Source organism: Myotis myotis, unplaced genomic scaffold, assembly GCF_014108235.1.
Source record: "Myotis myotis isolate mMyoMyo1 unplaced genomic scaffold, mMyoMyo1.p scaffold_m19_p_1, whole genome shotgun sequence".
In the NCBI taxonomy this organism is placed as follows: Eukaryota; Metazoa; Chordata; class Mammalia; order Chiroptera; family Vespertilionidae; genus Myotis; species Myotis myotis.
The window spans coordinates 23,981,885-24,001,042 of record NW_023416313.1 but is presented as its reverse complement, the minus strand read 5'-3'; the positions used below and the strand labels follow the sequence as shown (position 1 = coordinate 24,001,042).

At 41.9% G+C, this 19,158-nt stretch overlaps 1 protein-coding gene across 3 annotated transcripts in view; it reads right to left on the bottom strand.

Annotated features, from left to right (window-relative positions):
* Positions 1 to 332: 332 nt before the first annotated feature.
* FAM114A1 (family with sequence similarity 114 member A1) overlaps positions 333 to 19,158 on the bottom strand; it is a 58,956-nt gene continuing 40,130 nt past the window's right edge. For all 3 annotated transcript variants that reach the window (XM_036331382.1, XM_036331401.1, XM_036331392.1), the window contains 6 exons: positions 14,861 to 14,958; positions 12,584 to 12,745; positions 11,586 to 11,725; positions 9,219 to 9,291; positions 4,064 to 4,117; positions 333 to 1,905 (listed from right to left, as the gene is read on the bottom strand). In XM_036331382.1, the coding sequence (XP_036187275.1) occupies positions 1,804 to 1,905; positions 4,064 to 4,117; positions 9,219 to 9,291; positions 11,586 to 11,725; positions 12,584 to 12,745; positions 14,861 to 14,958 (629 nt within the window). In that variant the 3' untranslated portion in view covers positions 333 to 1,803. The remainder of the gene's footprint in view (positions 1,906 to 4,063; positions 4,118 to 9,218; positions 9,292 to 11,585; positions 11,726 to 12,583; positions 12,746 to 14,860; positions 14,959 to 19,158) is intronic.

Here is a 19,158-nt window from a genome sequence, read left to right as displayed (position 1 = left end):
AAAATTATAAAAAGAATAATTATCTCTCATTCTTTTACAGATTTCTATTTTAGTTCATGATTAAAATTTTGTTGTACACCAAATGGGTGTAGTTAGGCTTAAAGACTAGCTTCTTTGAAATGATTTCTTTTATAGTTCCAGTTAGTGTCTATAAAATCTATCTGATGCTAAAAAAAAAACCTGATGTGAGGAAATTGTAAATCTAAGTCCTTTCCTCTGCTCTCTAGATAAAAAGTATAAATTTCTGAAGAGGTCGATGTAACATTTTCATCAGTTAATTGTTTTCTAGATTTAATCACAGAAACGTTTCAACCAATCAAAAAGGCAGTAGGGAAAAAAAAAAAAGAAACACCATTTTTAATGGATGCCTTGAATAATTTCTTTTCCAGATTGTAAATAAATTGTTTTTTATGTTTTCTATTTGGCCGTTTCAGCAGATACACAAATGTAATATACAACATAGACAAATGCAATGCCTGCATGGAACAAAGGCAGTCTATCAGGGGAATACAAGCAAATGCAAAGGAAGGATTTTTCATGCTTGCAAAAATATAGGCTCTATCTGCCCTGGAGAGAACCACTGGGCAAGACATCTTGTGACAGTGCCTGTGAGGATGTCTAAAACAGAAGCATTCTATTAGCACCCCCACCCGGAATGAGCGTATGGAGTTTAGGAAAAGAAATGCCCATTGGTGATGCCTCTCCCAGCTAAAGGGCCTTCTGTGCAGTCTCTCGTGGATCAATATACCAGTTAGTCAACCCACACATCAGGGTTTCCTGCCCCTTAGAAGCAGTGCTAGTATTTGCTGCTGGTGAACATGATCTGTGTATTCATAAAACAGCCTGACGCCACTGTAGTAGATTTAAAAATGCAGTCCTAGGGGTCTACTGTGCTGGAATCCCTTTAGTTTTCTAATTGAATACTTCCAAGCTTTGTAATTATGCTATCATGTATTTATAGTCATAAGAAGTCAGTTTTAAACCAAATACTCTATAGTACCCCTTTTCATGTATATGTTCACCCATGTACAAAGTTTGGGGATAAAAAAGTGCAGAAAGAGTGGAAAAATAGAATAAATGGAAGGGTAGAACATTTTAAAAACTATGAATTTACCTTGTTCTGTCAAATATTTTAAGGTTTAGAAAATTTATTAGTGTTTTAAAGCAGTTTAAGAATGATTATAAACCCTCTTTCAATCTATCTCTATTGGGGTGAGATTATGTTCCCGTACTGTGAGCATACAGTAGGAGCTCAATAAATGCTTGTTTCGAGAATGAATGGCTCTAAAGAGATACTTACGTTTCCCTTTAAATATTACAGATAAATATATAAGTAGTGTTATCTTTGTCCATGACATTTATGTAATAAAATTAAGTTCAGTATAAGAACTGATTTAAACTAATACTATAAGAATGGAAAATTTAAAGGTGGAAATTTAAAGAGTCAAAAAAAAACAAAACATGTAGGGTCTGCCCATGAATTTCTAAATATGGGATGCTTGACCAGGAAAATGGCAATGAGTATTTGTGAATGAATTTCAGATGGAAGGACATGACCAATACAAAGCTGAGTAAGTTTAAATTAACATCACGAAAACACTCTTATTTGTAAGAACAACCATATACATTAAGAGACAGGATACTCTTTAAACTTTCATTCTCAACACTGTCTGTGCAAACTTGCTTGTAGTGTCCTCAAATCGGTGTCTATGGGCAGATGCATAGAAAACATCACCTTCAATGATAAATATATCAGAGCCACAGGGCCTGCTGCTTCCTTTAAGCAGATGGAGTCTGGTCCGGTCATGGCTGTGCTTCTGAAGGGCTGGCCTGGATGTGGGAAACCTGCAGAACGGGCAGCAGCAGCTGGAAGGCATCCTGGATGTACGTCGTGCTGTTGCAGCCCTGAGAGAGGAGAAACGTGTGGAGGAAGGGTTGTTTTCTTAGGTCAATCCTGACAATCCTTCCAACTTGATAATGTTCCCTCTCATCAAACTCCGTCATATTATATCATATTTTTCTTGTGACATTGGTGCTTAAATCAAACGTAAACACATTCCTTGGGATGGAGTGCGTCCATCCCTTAATGAGCTATACCAGTGGTCGGCAAACTCATTAGTCAACAGAGCCAAATATCAACAGTACAACGATTGAAATTTCTTTTGAGAGCCAAATTTTTTAAACTTAAACTATATAGGTAGGTACATTGTTATTAACATAATTAGGGTACTCCTAAGCTGGCCTTTGCTAAAAACGTCCTCAATCTGAGGGGTCGACCTCAGCGAACGTACCCCTACTTCTTCTAATGCCACTTCTTCAAAATAGACTCGCCCAGGCCGAAAACTGACTTCTGCGCATGGGCCACGAAGTTTCAATTGCACTGTACGTGCGCCCACACGTGGTATTTTGTGGAAGAGCCACACTCAAGGGGCCAAAAAGCCGCATGTGGCTCGCGAGCCGCGGTTTGCTGACCACTGATCTATACTAACAGAGAGAAGAATTCACTCAAAATGAGAAAAGCCATTCCCATAGATTTTGAGGGCACATCAATGTGCGTATATTCATGACCCATGTCCAGTCTTAACTATCCTCTTCCCAGATCGACCCCACGGTCCTGAAATAACATAAAATCACAGCAGGCAGGGGAATCCAGTTTGTCCAACCTGCAGATGTGTAAACAAGAATGGCCTGCACAAAGCTAACTGGAAATAGTGTGCCATTATTCGTGGCAAACTTTGAATGCTAGCATCCTCCCATGCACGCTGGTACCTTCTTCCTGGTTTGGTGTTTGATGCTGCTGCCACGTTCTCTGCCATACATACAGCATCAGAGGGAGAGGCCATTTCAAGTGTCAGATGACTAAAACACGAGAAAACTCCCACTGGGAGAATGAATAAATATTTGACCTCATAGTCTCCATGACTGACATGGTCAATTACTCTGCTAATGCCCTCTGGGTGGCCAGGGGAGAGATTTCCCTGTTCCACATTCTGCCTCTGATAGCTTGGGTTTCTTCTTAACTGTGTCTGTCCCTCCCTTCTCCCCCCCCCCCCCCCCGCCCCGACACCCGCCCCGACACCCGCCCCGCCCGCAGAACCTGCCGCTACACTCTTTGTCCCTTGACTCCATCCCATGTGTGGCTGTGTCTTATACAACGACACTCGGTGCCACCACATCGGTACTTTTTGTGGCACTTTGGTTGTTTTCCTGAATAGTAAGGCATGACTCCTAAAAATATTGCTATACATATATAGGTAGCCCTCCCTCCTTTGATGTTCTGTAATTTCCAAAATTTGCAATTGACACCTGCAAAAAACGACGGTATATGCATTGCCCATGTTTAAACGTAACTTGGTAGCACCTTATGGCTTCAGCGCGGTGCCTGTGGCTACAGATATGTCTGTTTCTTAGTGTGTAGCCCCTAAGGGAAGGTTCTCCCCCACAACCACAGGTAGAACACAGCGCCTCATGACTGAAGAATGTTCCCGAGCCTCTCGTACGTCCCTGTGTCTGGCAAAGACACAGAGGTGCCAGGGCAGCTTCCTGTTTCTGCGACAGCGTCCTGGTGCGTGGACGGGCCACGGAGCGAGTGGCTGCAGAGGAAGGCGCCTCTGGGTCACTGACCAGGCAGAGGCTAAATTGTCTACGTGCCATTTTGCCCGTCTGGAGCTCAGACCCAATAAACCAAAGATTATTATGAATGAAGGGAAGTGCCCATTTTTATGAAAATCACCATTGAGCAAGCATCCCTCCCTGCAGCCAATAACCACAGAGTCAGATCTGGAGTCAAACCGGGCCACAGAAAGCTGCTTCAGCCGGAGGACACAGCAGCAGGAATAACGTGCAAGCTGTGCATTTCTCTTCATAATCAGGAATTCTTGAGAATCATGTATTGCTGCTTCACCCTCGGGTTTACAGCTGGCTGAGCTCCACAAATGTACTCAAAAGAAGACCGTTGATGATAAGATTTGGAATTGCAGTAACACTTGCTGCCTGGGGAAAAAAAAATGTAGCGCTAACATTTGCTTTGATTCAGAAGCACTTTCTCTCCGGGGCCACTTACCTCTAACAATACACTATTGATCATGGGGTTAAGGACCTCGGCCTTCTTGTCGCTCTATGGAATGAAAAGAAGGAAACGGACAGATTAGGTGCTCATACTGCCAGGCGTGCCACAAAATGTCAGACACTGGCTTTGTTGAGGGATCTCTCAGGGAGGAAGGAGAGGAGCGGTGGAAAGCTTACTCTAGACCAAGCTTCTTCTTTGCTGCTTCCCCTGGATGACCTCATTGAGTTCTGACAGAAACCCTAGGTAGGTGCCATGACAATCCTCATTTGAGATGAAATGGCAATCAGGAAGGTTGAGTAACTTGTGTGAGGTCACACAGCTAGAAACCGAAACGCAGACCTGTGTTAACTGTTGAAGACTTGTAGCAGGCCTGGGATTAGTGAGGGGAGTGAGGCTGGGTGTAGCAGTGCAGGGCTGGAGCCTGTCTTTACTTAAAATTGTTTTGTATTCATTTTGATTTTTTTAAAAAATGTTGCATTAAAATATTTGTCTAGATGATTGAAGTTGTTTCTGTGTCTTTTTTGGAGGGAGTCCCCTGAAAATTTTCAAGTGAGTTAAGAATCTTACTTGCCTATCTTAGTCCCAACCCTGGTCATTAGTCTCTTTTCTCTTTTCTTTTCTTCCCTTCCCTTCCTTCCTTCCTTTCTTTTTTTTCATATTAAATTTTTTATTATACTAATTTTCTTCCCATGAGATCAGTTCTTTTCAATTAAAATTTTTCAATCTCTCTCTCTCTCTCTCTCTCTCTCTCTCTCTCTCTCTCTCTCTCTCTCATTCTCTCTCTGTTCCTTTCTTTCAGTGCAAAACTTGGGTATTTGGTTATAGAGTGTGTCTTTCAGATTAGCAGCAAAATTAAAACAATCTTAACTATAACTTGCAAATAGGTCTGCAGATCCCGGTTTGCAAACCATGACTATTCTGTAAGGCACAGGATACAGAGCCTGATATAAAGCAGGTATTCAAAAAATGAGAGCTAGTGTCAGCATCGTCATCATGATCTCCACTGTTGGTCTATCCATCAACAGTCTTCTCTGTCTAACATGTTCAGTCTACTCTTAGGCAATAAACAATTAAAGGGACTGGAAAGAGAGGGGGCAATTTTAATAGACTGCTTTTCCTTACTGTACCCAGGAGACTTTATGGTAAACAGGAGAATATAAATGAAATACATCGTCCCAGAGCAGCCTACTTTCATTGACATTACTCTACTGGGAAACCATAATGAAGTCTTGATGGAAAAAAAAACCTTTAGAAGCCCAGTCATTTTAGTAAGTAACCAGAAAATCCATTATGGTATTTGCTTTCATGTTTACTTGATTATCAATAAATCTCTAAAATATAATCAAAATGACATTGATTTTCAGAATCAATGAGATGTGCAAGCAATTTTAATAGAGTCTAGAGAGCAATATACTCTCATTAACTTCAAGTTATGAATAATGGCTGTTTTGGAGAACAGAAACAATGCTTGATGCGGATGATTCATCACAGCATCGGATGAGACGGATTTTGTGGCGAGATGGCATTTCAGAGAGCTCTATTTAGACTTAGCTTTTTCTTTCTCCCATATAACAACTGTGTGTTTCTGATTCTGTGCACACATTTGTACACATTTCTGTATGTACAGTTGACCTTTGAACAACTTGGGGTTAGGGACACCAAGACCCTGCATGGTTGAAAATCTGTGGATAACTTTTGATGCTCCCAAAACTTAACTAGTAATAGCCTACTGTTGACAAGAAGCCTTACTGATAACAAAAGAGTCAATTAACACATATTTGCATATGTATTATATACAAAGAAGAGAAAGTATCATTAAGAAAATCATAAAAAAATACATTTACAGTATTTATTGAGAAAACAACCCGCATAAGTAGACCTACGCAGTTCAAACCTGTTTTCAAGGGTCAACTTTACATACAGATGTGAGCTCAAGTACAACACCTGTCTGCTGATCTTTACGGTGGGTCAGGAACCTTGTCATCACCTGGGAGCTGTTAGAAATGCAGAGCCTCGGCCTTCATGCCAGACCCACTGAATCGGAATCTGCATTCTAACAAGATCGCCAGGTGACCTGCTTATACATTCAGGTTTGAGAAGCACTGCGCTGGAATATACTGTGTTAAAAGGAACCGGAAACTACTGTGAATAGTACCCACTAAAGCAAATCAATTAATGTTTACCATGAACTGTATAAAACATACAACACACACCCATGCAGGCATATATATATATATATATATATATATATATATATATATATGTCCTCATCACTAGATAACCACAGAGAATCAGCTATCTGTCTGTCTGTCTGTCTGATGTGTCTGAGGAGCAGACAACTGGAAGTTGAGGGACCAATTGCAAGGCTTGGGTGAGTCAGTGCACTTCTTTGGGGCTCAGTGTCTCACCTAGTAAACTGTGGGGAGTGAGAAGAGGGTACAGTAGAGCCTTGGGAAGCTGAGCCACTGAGGCCAGCCCATCCTGTGTAAGACCTTCCATCTCTCTGTAAACCTAGCAGTTACACTGAAGTCCATGGGTGTCCGTTAACTTAGAAACACTGAGCACATACATGCATTTTATCGAGCCTATCATATCAATGAACTTCCACCTCCCCCTTTACTCTGCCTGTATACAGTGAAGCTCTATTGCTGATGGCTTAGAATGAGACAAATATAAAAGCTGATGTCTTACAAACTAGGAGAAGCAAACCAGATTCCTTGACAGCTGGACCAATAAGTGGTGTATAGCGTTATTAACTGAATCACTTACAGAAGTGTGGGTGACACACGTCTCCTGACAGGTCCATAGCCATTTCCACCGTGTTGAGAACTGCCATTGGCCTGGGGTTGGGGGGAGGGAGGTGCACCCTAGCAGCCAGGTAGGTCTACACGCAGGCTATGACTGTCCCCAGTCACTACTGGTGATTCCAAGATGGGTATCTGACTCAGGCTGTTGAGCCTTTCAAACCTTCTCCCCCCGGGAACCCAGCATTTAAAGGGAGAGAACTGGGAACTGGGTAGTTGAGTCCCATTGTGGCAACACTTGAGAGAGAGGGTATGTGAGCTCTGGCACTGGGCCCCCAAAGCTGTTCACATTTCTCCACTGCCTCTAATAAAGTCCCTTTCTGTCTAAATTATTTAGAGCTTGTTTCTGTTACTCCGTTAAGAATCGAATTGTGTCCCTTCCTAAGATGTTACAGTCCTACCCTCCAGTCCAGCAGTTCTCAACCTGTGGGTCTCGACCCCTTTGGCGGTCGAACGACCCTTTCACGAGGGTTGTCTAAGACCATCCTGCATATCAGATATTTACATTACGATTCATAACAGTAGCAGCATTACAGTTATGAAGTAGCAACGAAACTAATTTTATGGTTGGGTCACAACATGAGGAACTGCATTTAAAGGGCCAGAAGGTTGAGAACCACTGCTCCAGTCCATCAGAACGTGACCTTGTTTGGAGATCAGGTCACTGCAGATGTCATCAGTTATGATGAGGTCCTTCCTTCATCCAATATGACTAGTGTCCTTATAAGAAGAGGGAGGTTTGGACATAGCTATTCACTGAGGGAGGACAATGTGAAGACAGAGAAATAGGTAGAGCTATGCTGCCACAAGCCAAAGAATGCCTGTGGCTCCCAGAAGCTGGAGGAGGCAAGATGTTCTGAGCAAGCATGGCCTTGATCTCGGACTTTTGGCCTCCAGCACCGTGAGACAATCCACTTCTGTTGTTAAGCCACCCAGTTTGTGGTACCTGTTACAGCCCTAGGAAGTAAAATCTGCTGTTTCTCATGGAAAGAATCATCCACCTTGGCATCCAGGGCTTTAAAAGAGGAAGTACAAAGGCTGAAAATAAGTATTTTCCACTTGTCTTCTCTGGTCCCACTAAGGTGGGGTTACATACCGTGACTAATTTCTTTCTTTTTTTAAAAAAATATATTTTATTGATTTTTCACAGAGAGGATGGGAGAGGGATAGAGAGTTAGAAACATCGATGAGAGAGAAACATCGATCAGCTGCCTCTGCACGCCTCCTACTGAGGATGTGCCCGCAACCAAGGTACATGCCCTTAGCCGGAATCGAACCTGGGACCCTTCAGTCTGCAGGCCAAAGCTCTATCCACTGAGCCAAACCGGTTAGGGCCATGACTAATTTCTAAAGAAAAGAACCAGCCTGGCTGGCATGGCTCAGAGGTTGAGCATTGACCTATGAACCAGGTGGTCATGGTTCGATTCCTGGTCAGGGTAAATGCCGGGGTTGCAGGCTCGATCCTCAGTGGGGGCTGGCTGTGCAGGAGGAAGCCAATCGATGATTCTTTCTCATCATTGATGTTTTTATCTCTCTCCCTTCCTCTCTGAAATCAATAAAAATATTTTGAAAAAAGAAAATAACCAGAAGCTATACCTTCAAACGAATACAAGCCTTTCCAAGTTGTTACCTTCAGAAGAGAAACACATGCCAAATTGGTAAATGTATTTCTTTTGGTTAAAGTTGAAGTGTAACAATAAGCAAGGAAACTTTTCATTTTGGGTGCTTATCAATAGGCTCTGAAGACAACAGTGAATGAAAATATTCAGTTAATTATTCTTGAATTATATACTTCAGATATTAAGTAACGGAAGGAAGGTTTGCTTGACTTCTTTTAAAAAAACAGATAAAGAAAATGAGGCCCAGCCCTTGCTGGTTTGGCTCAGTGGATAGAGCGACGGCCTGTGAACTGAAGGGTCCCAGGTTCAATTCCAGTCAAGGGCACATGCCCGGGTTTTGGGCTCGATCTCCAGTAGGGAGGCGTGCAGGAGGCAGCCGATCAGTGATTCTCATCATTGATGTTTCTATTTCTCTTTCCCTCTCCCTTACTCTCTGAAATCAATAAAAATATATTTTAAAAAAAGAAAAAAGAAAATGAGGCTCAGAGTGGTTTGAAAGCCCACCCAACGTCTCAAAATCTGAGGAGGCAGTGTCAGGGCTAAACCTCAGTCCGATGAGGGCCCTGAGCTGCCTGTTAGAGAAGGTGCTCTTGGCCTAGTTTTGGTAAACGTCCCGGCAGAGCTTCTGTGTGTGGAGCCATCACAGTCGGCCCTGAATCTTCCACTCTTCCTCATAGAACCCTCTCCCTTAAAGAGGGGAAAAAAGAATCAGCATTACAATCTTACCCCAACTGTGGTCAAGGAATTTGTAAACTTCTTTGATAAGGAGGCCACTTCATTGCACATTGCAGTAGTTAATCTGAAATTTTAAAAAAAAAGTGGTTTGAGGATTTTTTTTTAAAAAGTAAAATAATTTAACCATGAAGACAATTACTGATCTTAATACCATATTCCACTTAAAAGAATGTCACACAAGTTTGAAGATGCTCTGTAGAAATGTTTTTCTCAATAATCTTCCATGATTCACAAGCACTGTTGAATCTAATCCTGGGTTTCTTTGCATGCTAATTAAGAATAATCATCTAATCCATTCAGGCCACATGAATCAAAACCACATGCAGAAGAACACCAGTCTCAGGCCTCACATGCAGAGGCATTTAACACTCTTACCAAGTTTCTCCAGCTTTTTGGTCATTTAAAAATAATAATGAACATTCATTGAGGTACTAAGTTAAGTACTTTTGTATAAATAAACTCATTTAACCCTCATAGTGACCTGATTGGTTACATTATTATTCCCATTTTATAGATGAAAAAACTGATGTTTAAGAAGTTTAAGTAACTTGCTCAGGACAAGCAGTAGTAAATGACAGAGCTGGGATTCAAACTCAGGTGTCTCAGATGATTCTGTAGAAGATGTTTTTAAGACTTACATCAAAACTCCAAGTTTATTCCAGCCATTCCACTTCTAAGACTTTACCCCAAGAAAGTAACACGAGATGGGCACAAATATTTAACTAAAGGAATGTGTCAGAACGTTACAGATGATGACAAAAACGGAAAACAGTCTAATTACCTAACAATGTCGGTATTGTCTGATTTTTTAAAAATAACATATGTGACCTTCATGAATCGTGATTAAAATCCTATTAGAAAAACAGTAACTCAAAGCTCAGAAAAGATCTAGTGCATTGAGTAGAAGGAAGTAAGCTTTGTGTTGAGAAGTAGGGGTCCTTGTCTAAGCTATGTATTCAGGTTTATTGAGCAACATTCATCCATCCCTCTACCCCAAACTGCTCTTCCGAAAGGGTCAGGAGTAAAGCTAGGAGATGGCCCAGAGCCATTCTGTCTGTGTTCTTGGTAGGTGGGTGGAGAGGCACTTATTACACACAAATGTGAAGTCTGATTATTCTTTGCTGTGAGCTTGGTAAGGATGGGACCAGCAGGACTGGGAATCAGAAAGAAGCTAAAAGTAAGGTCCTGCTACCCATACTCAGGGACAGCTCAGAGTCAGCCCTCCTCTTCCAAGTTAGTGCAGCAAATATGCAATAGTCCTTAGGTGTTTTCATCAATGTTAACTTCTCCTATTTTGCCATTTCCTCTTCCTTCCACACATTGGAGTAATATTCTTTTCTAGGCATATGAAGGGCAGGATTATACAGTTCTTATAATAGCTTTGATTTTTCATGTGTTTAAATATGAAAATCTAGACTAGATGACAAAACTTCACAAATGAGGAAAAATGCCACTAATATTGACTTGTTGGAAAATTTGTTCCCCGACCTACAATGCCAAATGCAGTAATAAGCAAAGACTAGTCAGCTAGCGAGGTGAATGAGTGAGGTGAGATATGTGTGTATGTGCACCTAATATTTTTTGGAGGCTCTTATTTTGTCTTCTGTGTCTGTATAATAATGAAGTTGTCTTTGGACTTGTGCTAATTTTCTAGCACACAACACAGAGTCATGTGCATAAAAGTTAATATCTTATTTTTCCACTCCATACCAACTATATTAATGAACACTCTATACCAATTATTTTATTGTATACAGAGTTACATATATACATTTTTATTTCACTAGATTAACTGATAGTAACTTCTAATTTTTGAAGAACATAACATATAACAGCACATATACGCATGCATGCAGTCCAGTGAACTGACTTACATTAGCAACTGCCATTGCCAGAATTCAGAATACGAAGAGCTGGCATAAGTCCCTAGGAACAGTGGGTGTGTGTGCGCATATTTTTATGAAGCTTGCTCAGAAGTCACATTAAGGTGTCCTCTCAATATCTGTGTGGTATGTTGTGTAATTACCCTTAAAGGTTCATACTTCTAAGACTTGGATCTATTAAAATAAATACTAGTACTTACTTAGCTCTGAATTATTTAAGGTGTCTTCTCTTAAATCTCTTCATAAATAATTCCTGAAATATCTAGTTAACTATTATATCCTTGCTGACATGGCTCACTTCTTAAGAGAGTCCTTATTCCTTAAGATGACCATAAAAACTGGAATTAGTTGATTTGAAATGGGAATCTTTAGTACCTAGGGTGTGTGTGTGTGTGTGTGTGTGTATGTGTGTGTGTGTGTTTGAATGGCACATGTATATAAAATTGGAAAAATAAGCGTTTAAAATAACATTTACTTTATCAGCACTTTTGCTTGGTCCTGAGCTGATTTCTCCTCTTCTTGTCCATGAAGAATTAATTCTGCTACTTTGTGAAGCTGCTCGATACAGCGTGCTGTGACTTCTGCCAGACTTTCAATGGACAGCATGTATACTTCCTGAAATAAGTGAATGCAAGTAAGAAAATTAACAACTGAGCAGATGCTTTTAAAAAAATACACACTGCAATATTAAAAAATATATATGCACATATAATTTTTTAAAAAAGAACCCAAATATGAATGGAAACAGTTTACCCAAAGATTAATGGGCATGTCTAAGACTTTTCTGAGTGGAAATCTGCCCTAAAATGGAAGTGCTGTCCAGTTCCCATGGACATGGCAAGTCTTAGTCACAGCTCTGTCCCTCCAATGTCGGGTACTCTACAGGCAGGCACTCAAGAAGGCTTGTAAAAGGGCAGTTAAATGAATAGACCTCAATGGACATTTTTCTCAGCGTGATCTAATTTTAAAAATTACTTTTTCTAAAATTCAAATCCAATGTAAGATGAAGTGATCATGAACTCATTTTTAAACACAGGCAGGATATAAATTATACACATCTATATTTATTAAACTACAGAATAAAAACTGTGCTAATAAAAATTTTTTTTGGAAAAAGCTTCAACTACCTCATTAGTTATGGGGCATAGAGGCATTTTATGGTTACAGATTTGCATACAGGATGGAATTTCACTCTTAAGCTAAATCAACTATGTCCTTAAAGATCATTCCCTCCCCCCCCACCCCCCCCCCCCGCACCCTCTGTAAATTATAATTGTAGAGCTACGGAGAAAATTACAATGCCTATGCTAAGTCAGGAATTATCTTGGAGTTGAGAAATTTCGGTGTTTATTATACTAATACTCATATTTCCATAACAAAAGTGAAATGGCTTTTTCTCACTTAAAATTAGGCCGGTAATAAAATTAGCATAATATTACTGCTCTTTAGGCAGACAATCTAAAATAAATTTACCTCAACTGTCTTAGTTCTCCTTTCTTGCTTTTCGCCCTCTTCAGGGCTTTCAGGTTTCTCTTCATTTTCTTCCTTCTTAGTGTTCTCCTCTGTCTCTTCTGCCACGTCTACCGGCACCACAGTTTGGTCTTCTTCCACCCAGTCGTGAGCTTTCTTCATGGCCTGCGAAGGCCCCAGCCAAAGCGAGACATTTATTGTGCAAATAGGAGACTAAGATATTCCATTCTCCAGACTATGATCAATTTGCCCTAAACCTTCAAGGCTGCTTCTCTGTACATTTAAACAATGATGGGGCAATTCCTTATGCTCCTTACAAACATCTTGTTGTTGCTTTTGGGTGACTATAACATAGGAAAAGGGGACAGAATAGAAAGAAAGCATGGAGAGCCCTGTACAGGGCGAAAGATGTTTTATTTATTTATTTATTTATTTATTTATTTATTTAGCAATAGAGAGAGATTTATTGTCATATTTGAGGGCAAATTTCCAACGTAGGCTGAAAACAAACAGACAAACGAAAATTGGCCTACCAAAGGATTCAACATATAACTTTTGATCTCACTATTGGTACCTTAGTGCAGTATCATTTTCTACTCAGAAGGGTAACTGTCACAGGTTCTGTGTACCTGCCACTGTGACAAGTATGTTCTTCATCGATGTTCTGTTTTCACAGGGCTCCATGCAGCCTGCACTATGACTGCTGCACAATGAGCTATATTTCTGTTCAAATATAGAGGAAAATTTCATTTTTTTTCCTAAAATTAGTCATTCTGGGAACTTACATTTTATAAAAATGGGAATTTCCTATCTGGATTTCTGGATGACTTACTTAATTTATGGCTATTGTACCAACTTCAATGACTGATATCCACTGAGGGTGAAGGATGTTTTAAAAAGCGCTCTAAAATGGTACTCAGTGATAGTATATTTTTCACTTTTCGTGACCAACGATAAAAGAATCACAGGACTTTTTAAATATATAGGTTAGACATTTAGCCAGGGTCATTACTAAAGCAAATGTCCTCGTCCGCTATGTCTCATGAATCTGATAGTGCATCGCGCTGGAGAGATGAAAGATGGCTCTGCTCTGGCTGTGCCAGGTCTCCTGACCTCGGGGGGAGGAGGAAAGGGCTGTTGGAAAGACCTGGCATTGCGCTGTGACTAGCTGAATTTCACAGGAGTGCCTAAGAAATGATGGTTAAATTGAACAAGCATCAACCACCTTCCCTCTCTTAGTTCTTGCATTTAGAAAGGGAGCTTTTACCATTAAAGTTTAAGCCATTTGCTTAAGTGCAAGTTGTATCTGAGCTTAGGCTAAACTACTTCTCATCCTAAAGTGTCCATGTCAAAGTTTAATATGTCAGAGTGTTGAATGGCGAGTTAATGGTAAGAAGATTTGGGGAGACAAAACCCAATAACACTATCCTTGGCGTGTCCTCTTTCAGGGACCCAGGTTTACCTGACTATGTAACTACAGAAACCGGGAGGCCCTGGAGACCGCACACTCTCCGGCCAGTGGCAGGAGCTGCTCTGAGATGAATGAGGCAATTTCCCATTGTGCTCAAGTCACTGACCTGCCAGAATCAGTGAACTCTCTCGGAGATAAAGAAATTACTCATCTCTCCCCCTCACTGCCTCATGCTGCTCTTTCCTCACCCTCCTGAATAAAGGAGGGCCTGTTGCAACTACTGGGGGCTAAAGAGAAGAACAGGAAAACAAAAAGGGAGACGGTAGGGAAGATGACACAGTTTTAAGTGCCCTCGTTAAGAAACTCTGCAGCAAGACCTTGCACTATGAGGGGAACCCTGACTGTAGCAGCTTGAACATCCTGAGACAGGACGTGGCACCAGCATTCCAGGCAGGAAAGGGCACGGGGCCCCCTGGCCGATGTGCTTCTCTCTGCCTAATTCTGGCCTGCCACTCTAGTGGGGGAGGGGAGATGGCGTTTGAAACAGCCCCTTGGTGATTCTGGAACCCTCGTCTCTGCCCTATGCTGAAGGTAACCTCTGCTCCGACATACAATTCTATTTTGAGAAGTGACTTGTTCAAGGTCATAAGGTAATTACTACTGATGCTGCATCTAAAACGCAGGTCCTGCATGTGCTCTACCATTGCATTTCATTATGTAGCTGCCCTGAGTCTTAATTTCCGACCTCAGACCTCCCTCCACCCATGTGTCATATGGGGTGTGGGTTTTTTCCATTTCAGGTGGAGCTCTGGAATTTGATAACTGGGACCTTCTTCTAAAAGACAAAAACTCAGACAGATGGTGCTGACCTTATTGAGTTTGTCAGGCGTGGCCGCAACGTGTAATTCAAAGAGAAGCTCTGTAAGCATCCTCGCAAATTCTTCTCCCTTTTCCTCCGAGCCTAGAACTAGAAAATGACACAAGTAAGAAGCGTGACTTATTTTTCATCTTTTTGAATGTGGCAGCTCTGCCCCCCCCCGCCCCCTGCCCTCCACAACCTGCCCTCCAGCTGCCAGCAAAGATGAGTGTTGCCCACTTATGACATGGCAGTGAGGCAGCAGGCTGCTGCTGGGTGGGGGCTGCCAGAGTCTCACAGCACTCGCTGGGGTGCCACCAGGTTGTAAGGGGAGGGCGGGGAGGGACTTAACCGTCTCATTTGTAGCTATGGGTGGTCAGTAGCTATTTGCTGAAAGAATGACTGATGAACAAATGAATGACCTTTCCCAGGCCCGAGTGGCCTGCACCAACACTGTATTTATGACTTAGAGTACTATTATGCCTAGCATTGCAAGTCTGATGACACGCAGAGCCTTTTCATGTCCACAGAGCCACGGTGCTGAGCACATCAAAGTAGTCTCGATGGAGGAGCTCATGTCTGATCTGAGTCTTCAAGAGTGAGAAGGCAGCCCTGGCTGGGGTTCTCAGTGGTTAGAGGGTCTCGGGTTTGATTCCCTGTCAAGGACATGTACCTGGGTTGCAGGTTCATTCCCCGGTCAGGGTGCATGCAGGAGGCAACCAATTGATGTATCACTCTCACATCAATGTTTTTCTCTCTCTCTCCCCCCCTCCCCCACTTCCATTCTATCCACAAAAAGCAATAGAAAAATATCCTCTGGTGAGGATTAAAAAAAAAAAGAATGAGAAAGGATTACGCATGCACAAAGGAGAGTTTGGGGGTGGGTAAAAGGGGGAAAGGAGAGGGAGAAAGAAACATGGAGGGAGAGAGAGATATTTCATTCAAAGCTGAGATTCCCTCTCCACTGGGTGGAGGTCTGGGTCATCCTCTCTAGGTAGGCAGACTAAGAGGGACAGGGGCACAGCTGAGCACCAACCAGGTCTCATCCCCAAACTGCCCGTTCGTCTCATTCCGCAGGAGGCAGAGTGACAGGGCAGGAGGAGCCCTGCACTGAGACTGGAAGGTATGGTTCTAGCCCGGCCCCAGCACCTGGTGGGTCTGTGACGTGTGGCCCGTCAAAGGGCTTCTTAGCTTCCAAACCCTCCTCTGCAAACTTAGGAAAATAAAACCACACTCTTTCATAGTGTTGCAAGGACCAGATACTATAACAGATGTTTTATAAATCTCTGAAGTTTTATGTAGCTATATTGTTATGTGCTACAAAGATATAACATAAGGAGATTAAAAATATTTGGGAGTAATCAACACTAATGTAGAAGACAAGTACTTGGTGCAGCCCTGCTTTTAAATGTGCATTCATTCTGTAAAACAGGAACATCCACCAATGCTGCTGCCAAATATGTTAGGAAAAGAATCACAGGGGAAAATGGAAGTGGAAAAAACAGATGATAAAAAAGCGTTGCAACAAAGGATACTTATTCCTGCAACTCTTGTTCTGTGTATATGGTGAAAAGACCTTCACCAAGGCAATGAAAATAGAAAATGGGCTTTTAAAATCTCTTCACAACAGTGGTAGACTCAATTAGAGATCTATGGCAGTGTGATAAAATTATATTCTGCTGGAGAAACAAACAGGCAGATCATAAGCTAACATTAGTCAATGCAAGGGAGCCTGATATTAAATTTATCTAACAATGACAGCGTATCCGGAGACTATCAAATAAATTATTTAAGTGTTAGGAAGTGGTTCCAAGAAAGGATTTGATGAAAATGTTCTCCTTTCTTCTCGAGTTTTGCTCTTGGATTGTCTGCTCACCGGCCGCCCCCGCCCCCTATAAGTTGTAACACTCCATCATAATAAGATTGATTTAATGACAACCCTGCTATTCTTCCCTCCCGGTTCTTTTTCAAGTGTTCGAATGACATTTCTATATTAAATTAATTAAAATTAAGTGTGGTTTGATAACCTGGAGATGCCCTTTGGGAAAATGGACATACTAAACAGGAGATTACAGGGTTCTGTGACTTAAGGAGAGACATTTCATAAGCATGCTATTTAGAACTTTAGTATTTTTTGTCGTATTAAAAAAAAATCTCAATTTACTGAAGCTCTACACGGGACTGGGACACACCGTTTTCTATTTAACAATATTGAATCAAACTTCCTCTCCAAGAAATAGCACTAGTTGAGAAAGCAATAACTGCCTTATCTTGCACTGGCAACAATATTTCTCCGATGTTACAGGGAATTTGGGATCTCTTTTTTATCTTTTCTGAATGAACCCCTAATAGGAACAAAGTCTACCTCAGGCATCAAGAAACTGAAGAGAGTCTGCCAGAGTGGCTCCGTGGTTGAGCATCGACCTATGAATCAAGAGTTCATGTTCAATTCCCGGGCACATGCCTGGGTTGGGGGCTTGATCCCCAGTAGGGGGCATGCAGGAGGCAGCCGACTGATGATCCTCTCTCATCATTGATGTTTCTATACCTCTCCCTTCCTCTCTGAAACCAATAAAAATATTTTAAAATATTAAAAAAAAAGAAATGGAAGAGAATAGCCTGGCTCTGATGGTGACTGTTACACTAGCTCATCCTGAGTCCAGAATACTAACTGTAGTCTTCGCTTCTTCATTATTAACCCCAAGACAAGGCCGTCAGCCTCTGTGACTTTAGAGAAACACACAAATGCTCAAACACATAACTCTCCAACGTCTCTTTGCAATAGGCCTCTCTCTAGGCTTTAGTATAATTGATTCTTCTATTTTGATGCAATGAGCGTGAAGCTCATTAAACTGGAGGCACATCAGGTCACTACGTGGGGCTAATGCAGGAGATGGTATTTAAATGACAGTTTGCAAAAGCTTAGAATAATTTTGCCCTGAGCCCCGAGGCTGAAGCGTTGGGTGCTGGTGTTCAAGCTCTGATTAAAGGTCCGTGACACACCTGGGCACAAAGCACTTCCGAGACTTGGCGGAATGAATGCACGTTACTATAGTCGGCGTGTGGGTGACACCGGGGGCAACTATAAATAAGAGTTACACCTATTGCATCTTTATTATTTTCCTGGCATTGTGTTAGCACTTTAAATCATACTCACAGCTAGCATTTTTGAGCGGTTCTGTGTGCCAGGCACTGTCATATATGTTTTTACATATATGATCTAACTTGATCCTCACAATAGCCCTTGGAAATATGTGTCACTGTCGCCACTTTGCAGGTGAGACACTGAGTTTCAGGAAGGTTACATAGCTTGTTCGAGGCCATATAGCATGTAAATGGTGAACATATGTCCAATGGGACCCTTCAGAGGGTCCTAGAAGCTGGCCCTGTCTTGTCCATGGCTGCTTGACCTTTTCAGTATAACCCACACCAGTGGTTCTCAACCTGGGCTGCACATTAGAATCACCTGGGAATCTTTTTAAAATCCTGATTTCTGGGCCTCATCTTCCAGAAATTCTGTTTCTTTGTTACTAATGTTGTGGCCCCACCCCATAACAAAGAAACAGAATTTCCGGAGGATGAGGCCCAGAAATCAGGATTTTAAAAAGATTCCCAGGTGATTCTAATGTGCAGCCCAGGTTGAGAACCACTGACCTACACGAACGCTGTGGTTGTAGTGCTTGGTGATGACATCGGTAAGAAATCCCGTCCATGTACACAGCAAATGTTTTACTATATTCTGCTCCCAAATGGACAACTTAATCGTTAAGCGTGTCTACCTTTGAGAGCGTTTTCTACCCTCTCAAGGAAGCCTTGCTTCTCACAAAATAGGTCCTCCTGTCCCTGGGGTCATGTCGGTGTCGGGAGAGCGCACCTGGCTCAGTTCAGTGATTGACAACCTGACACACAACACTCCAGTGTGGGCCTTTGTATGAACTGTACCTTTCGCTGGACTGTAGGCGACTTACAAATACATCCTAACGTCTACACATATACATTAAAAGGGAGAGGCAAACTATGAAAAGAAATCCATTGAAATACCTGCCCATCATCAATACCAGTCACATTCAACAGCTTCCACCTGCAGATAGAACATTAGCCACCGGAGCATACACTCTCGCCCTCAGGGCCCTGTTCAGTGCTTTGCCCTCCTAGTTCACTTGACCACACCCATTCATTGAGTGCCTGTGATGTGCCAGCGACTGTGCTGGAGAAATAAAGATGCCCCAGTCAGGAGTTCCCGCCCAGCAAAAAAGAGAGGACTATAGATCGATGGGACCAGCTCCTTGGAGTGTTTTGGAAGTGGGACGG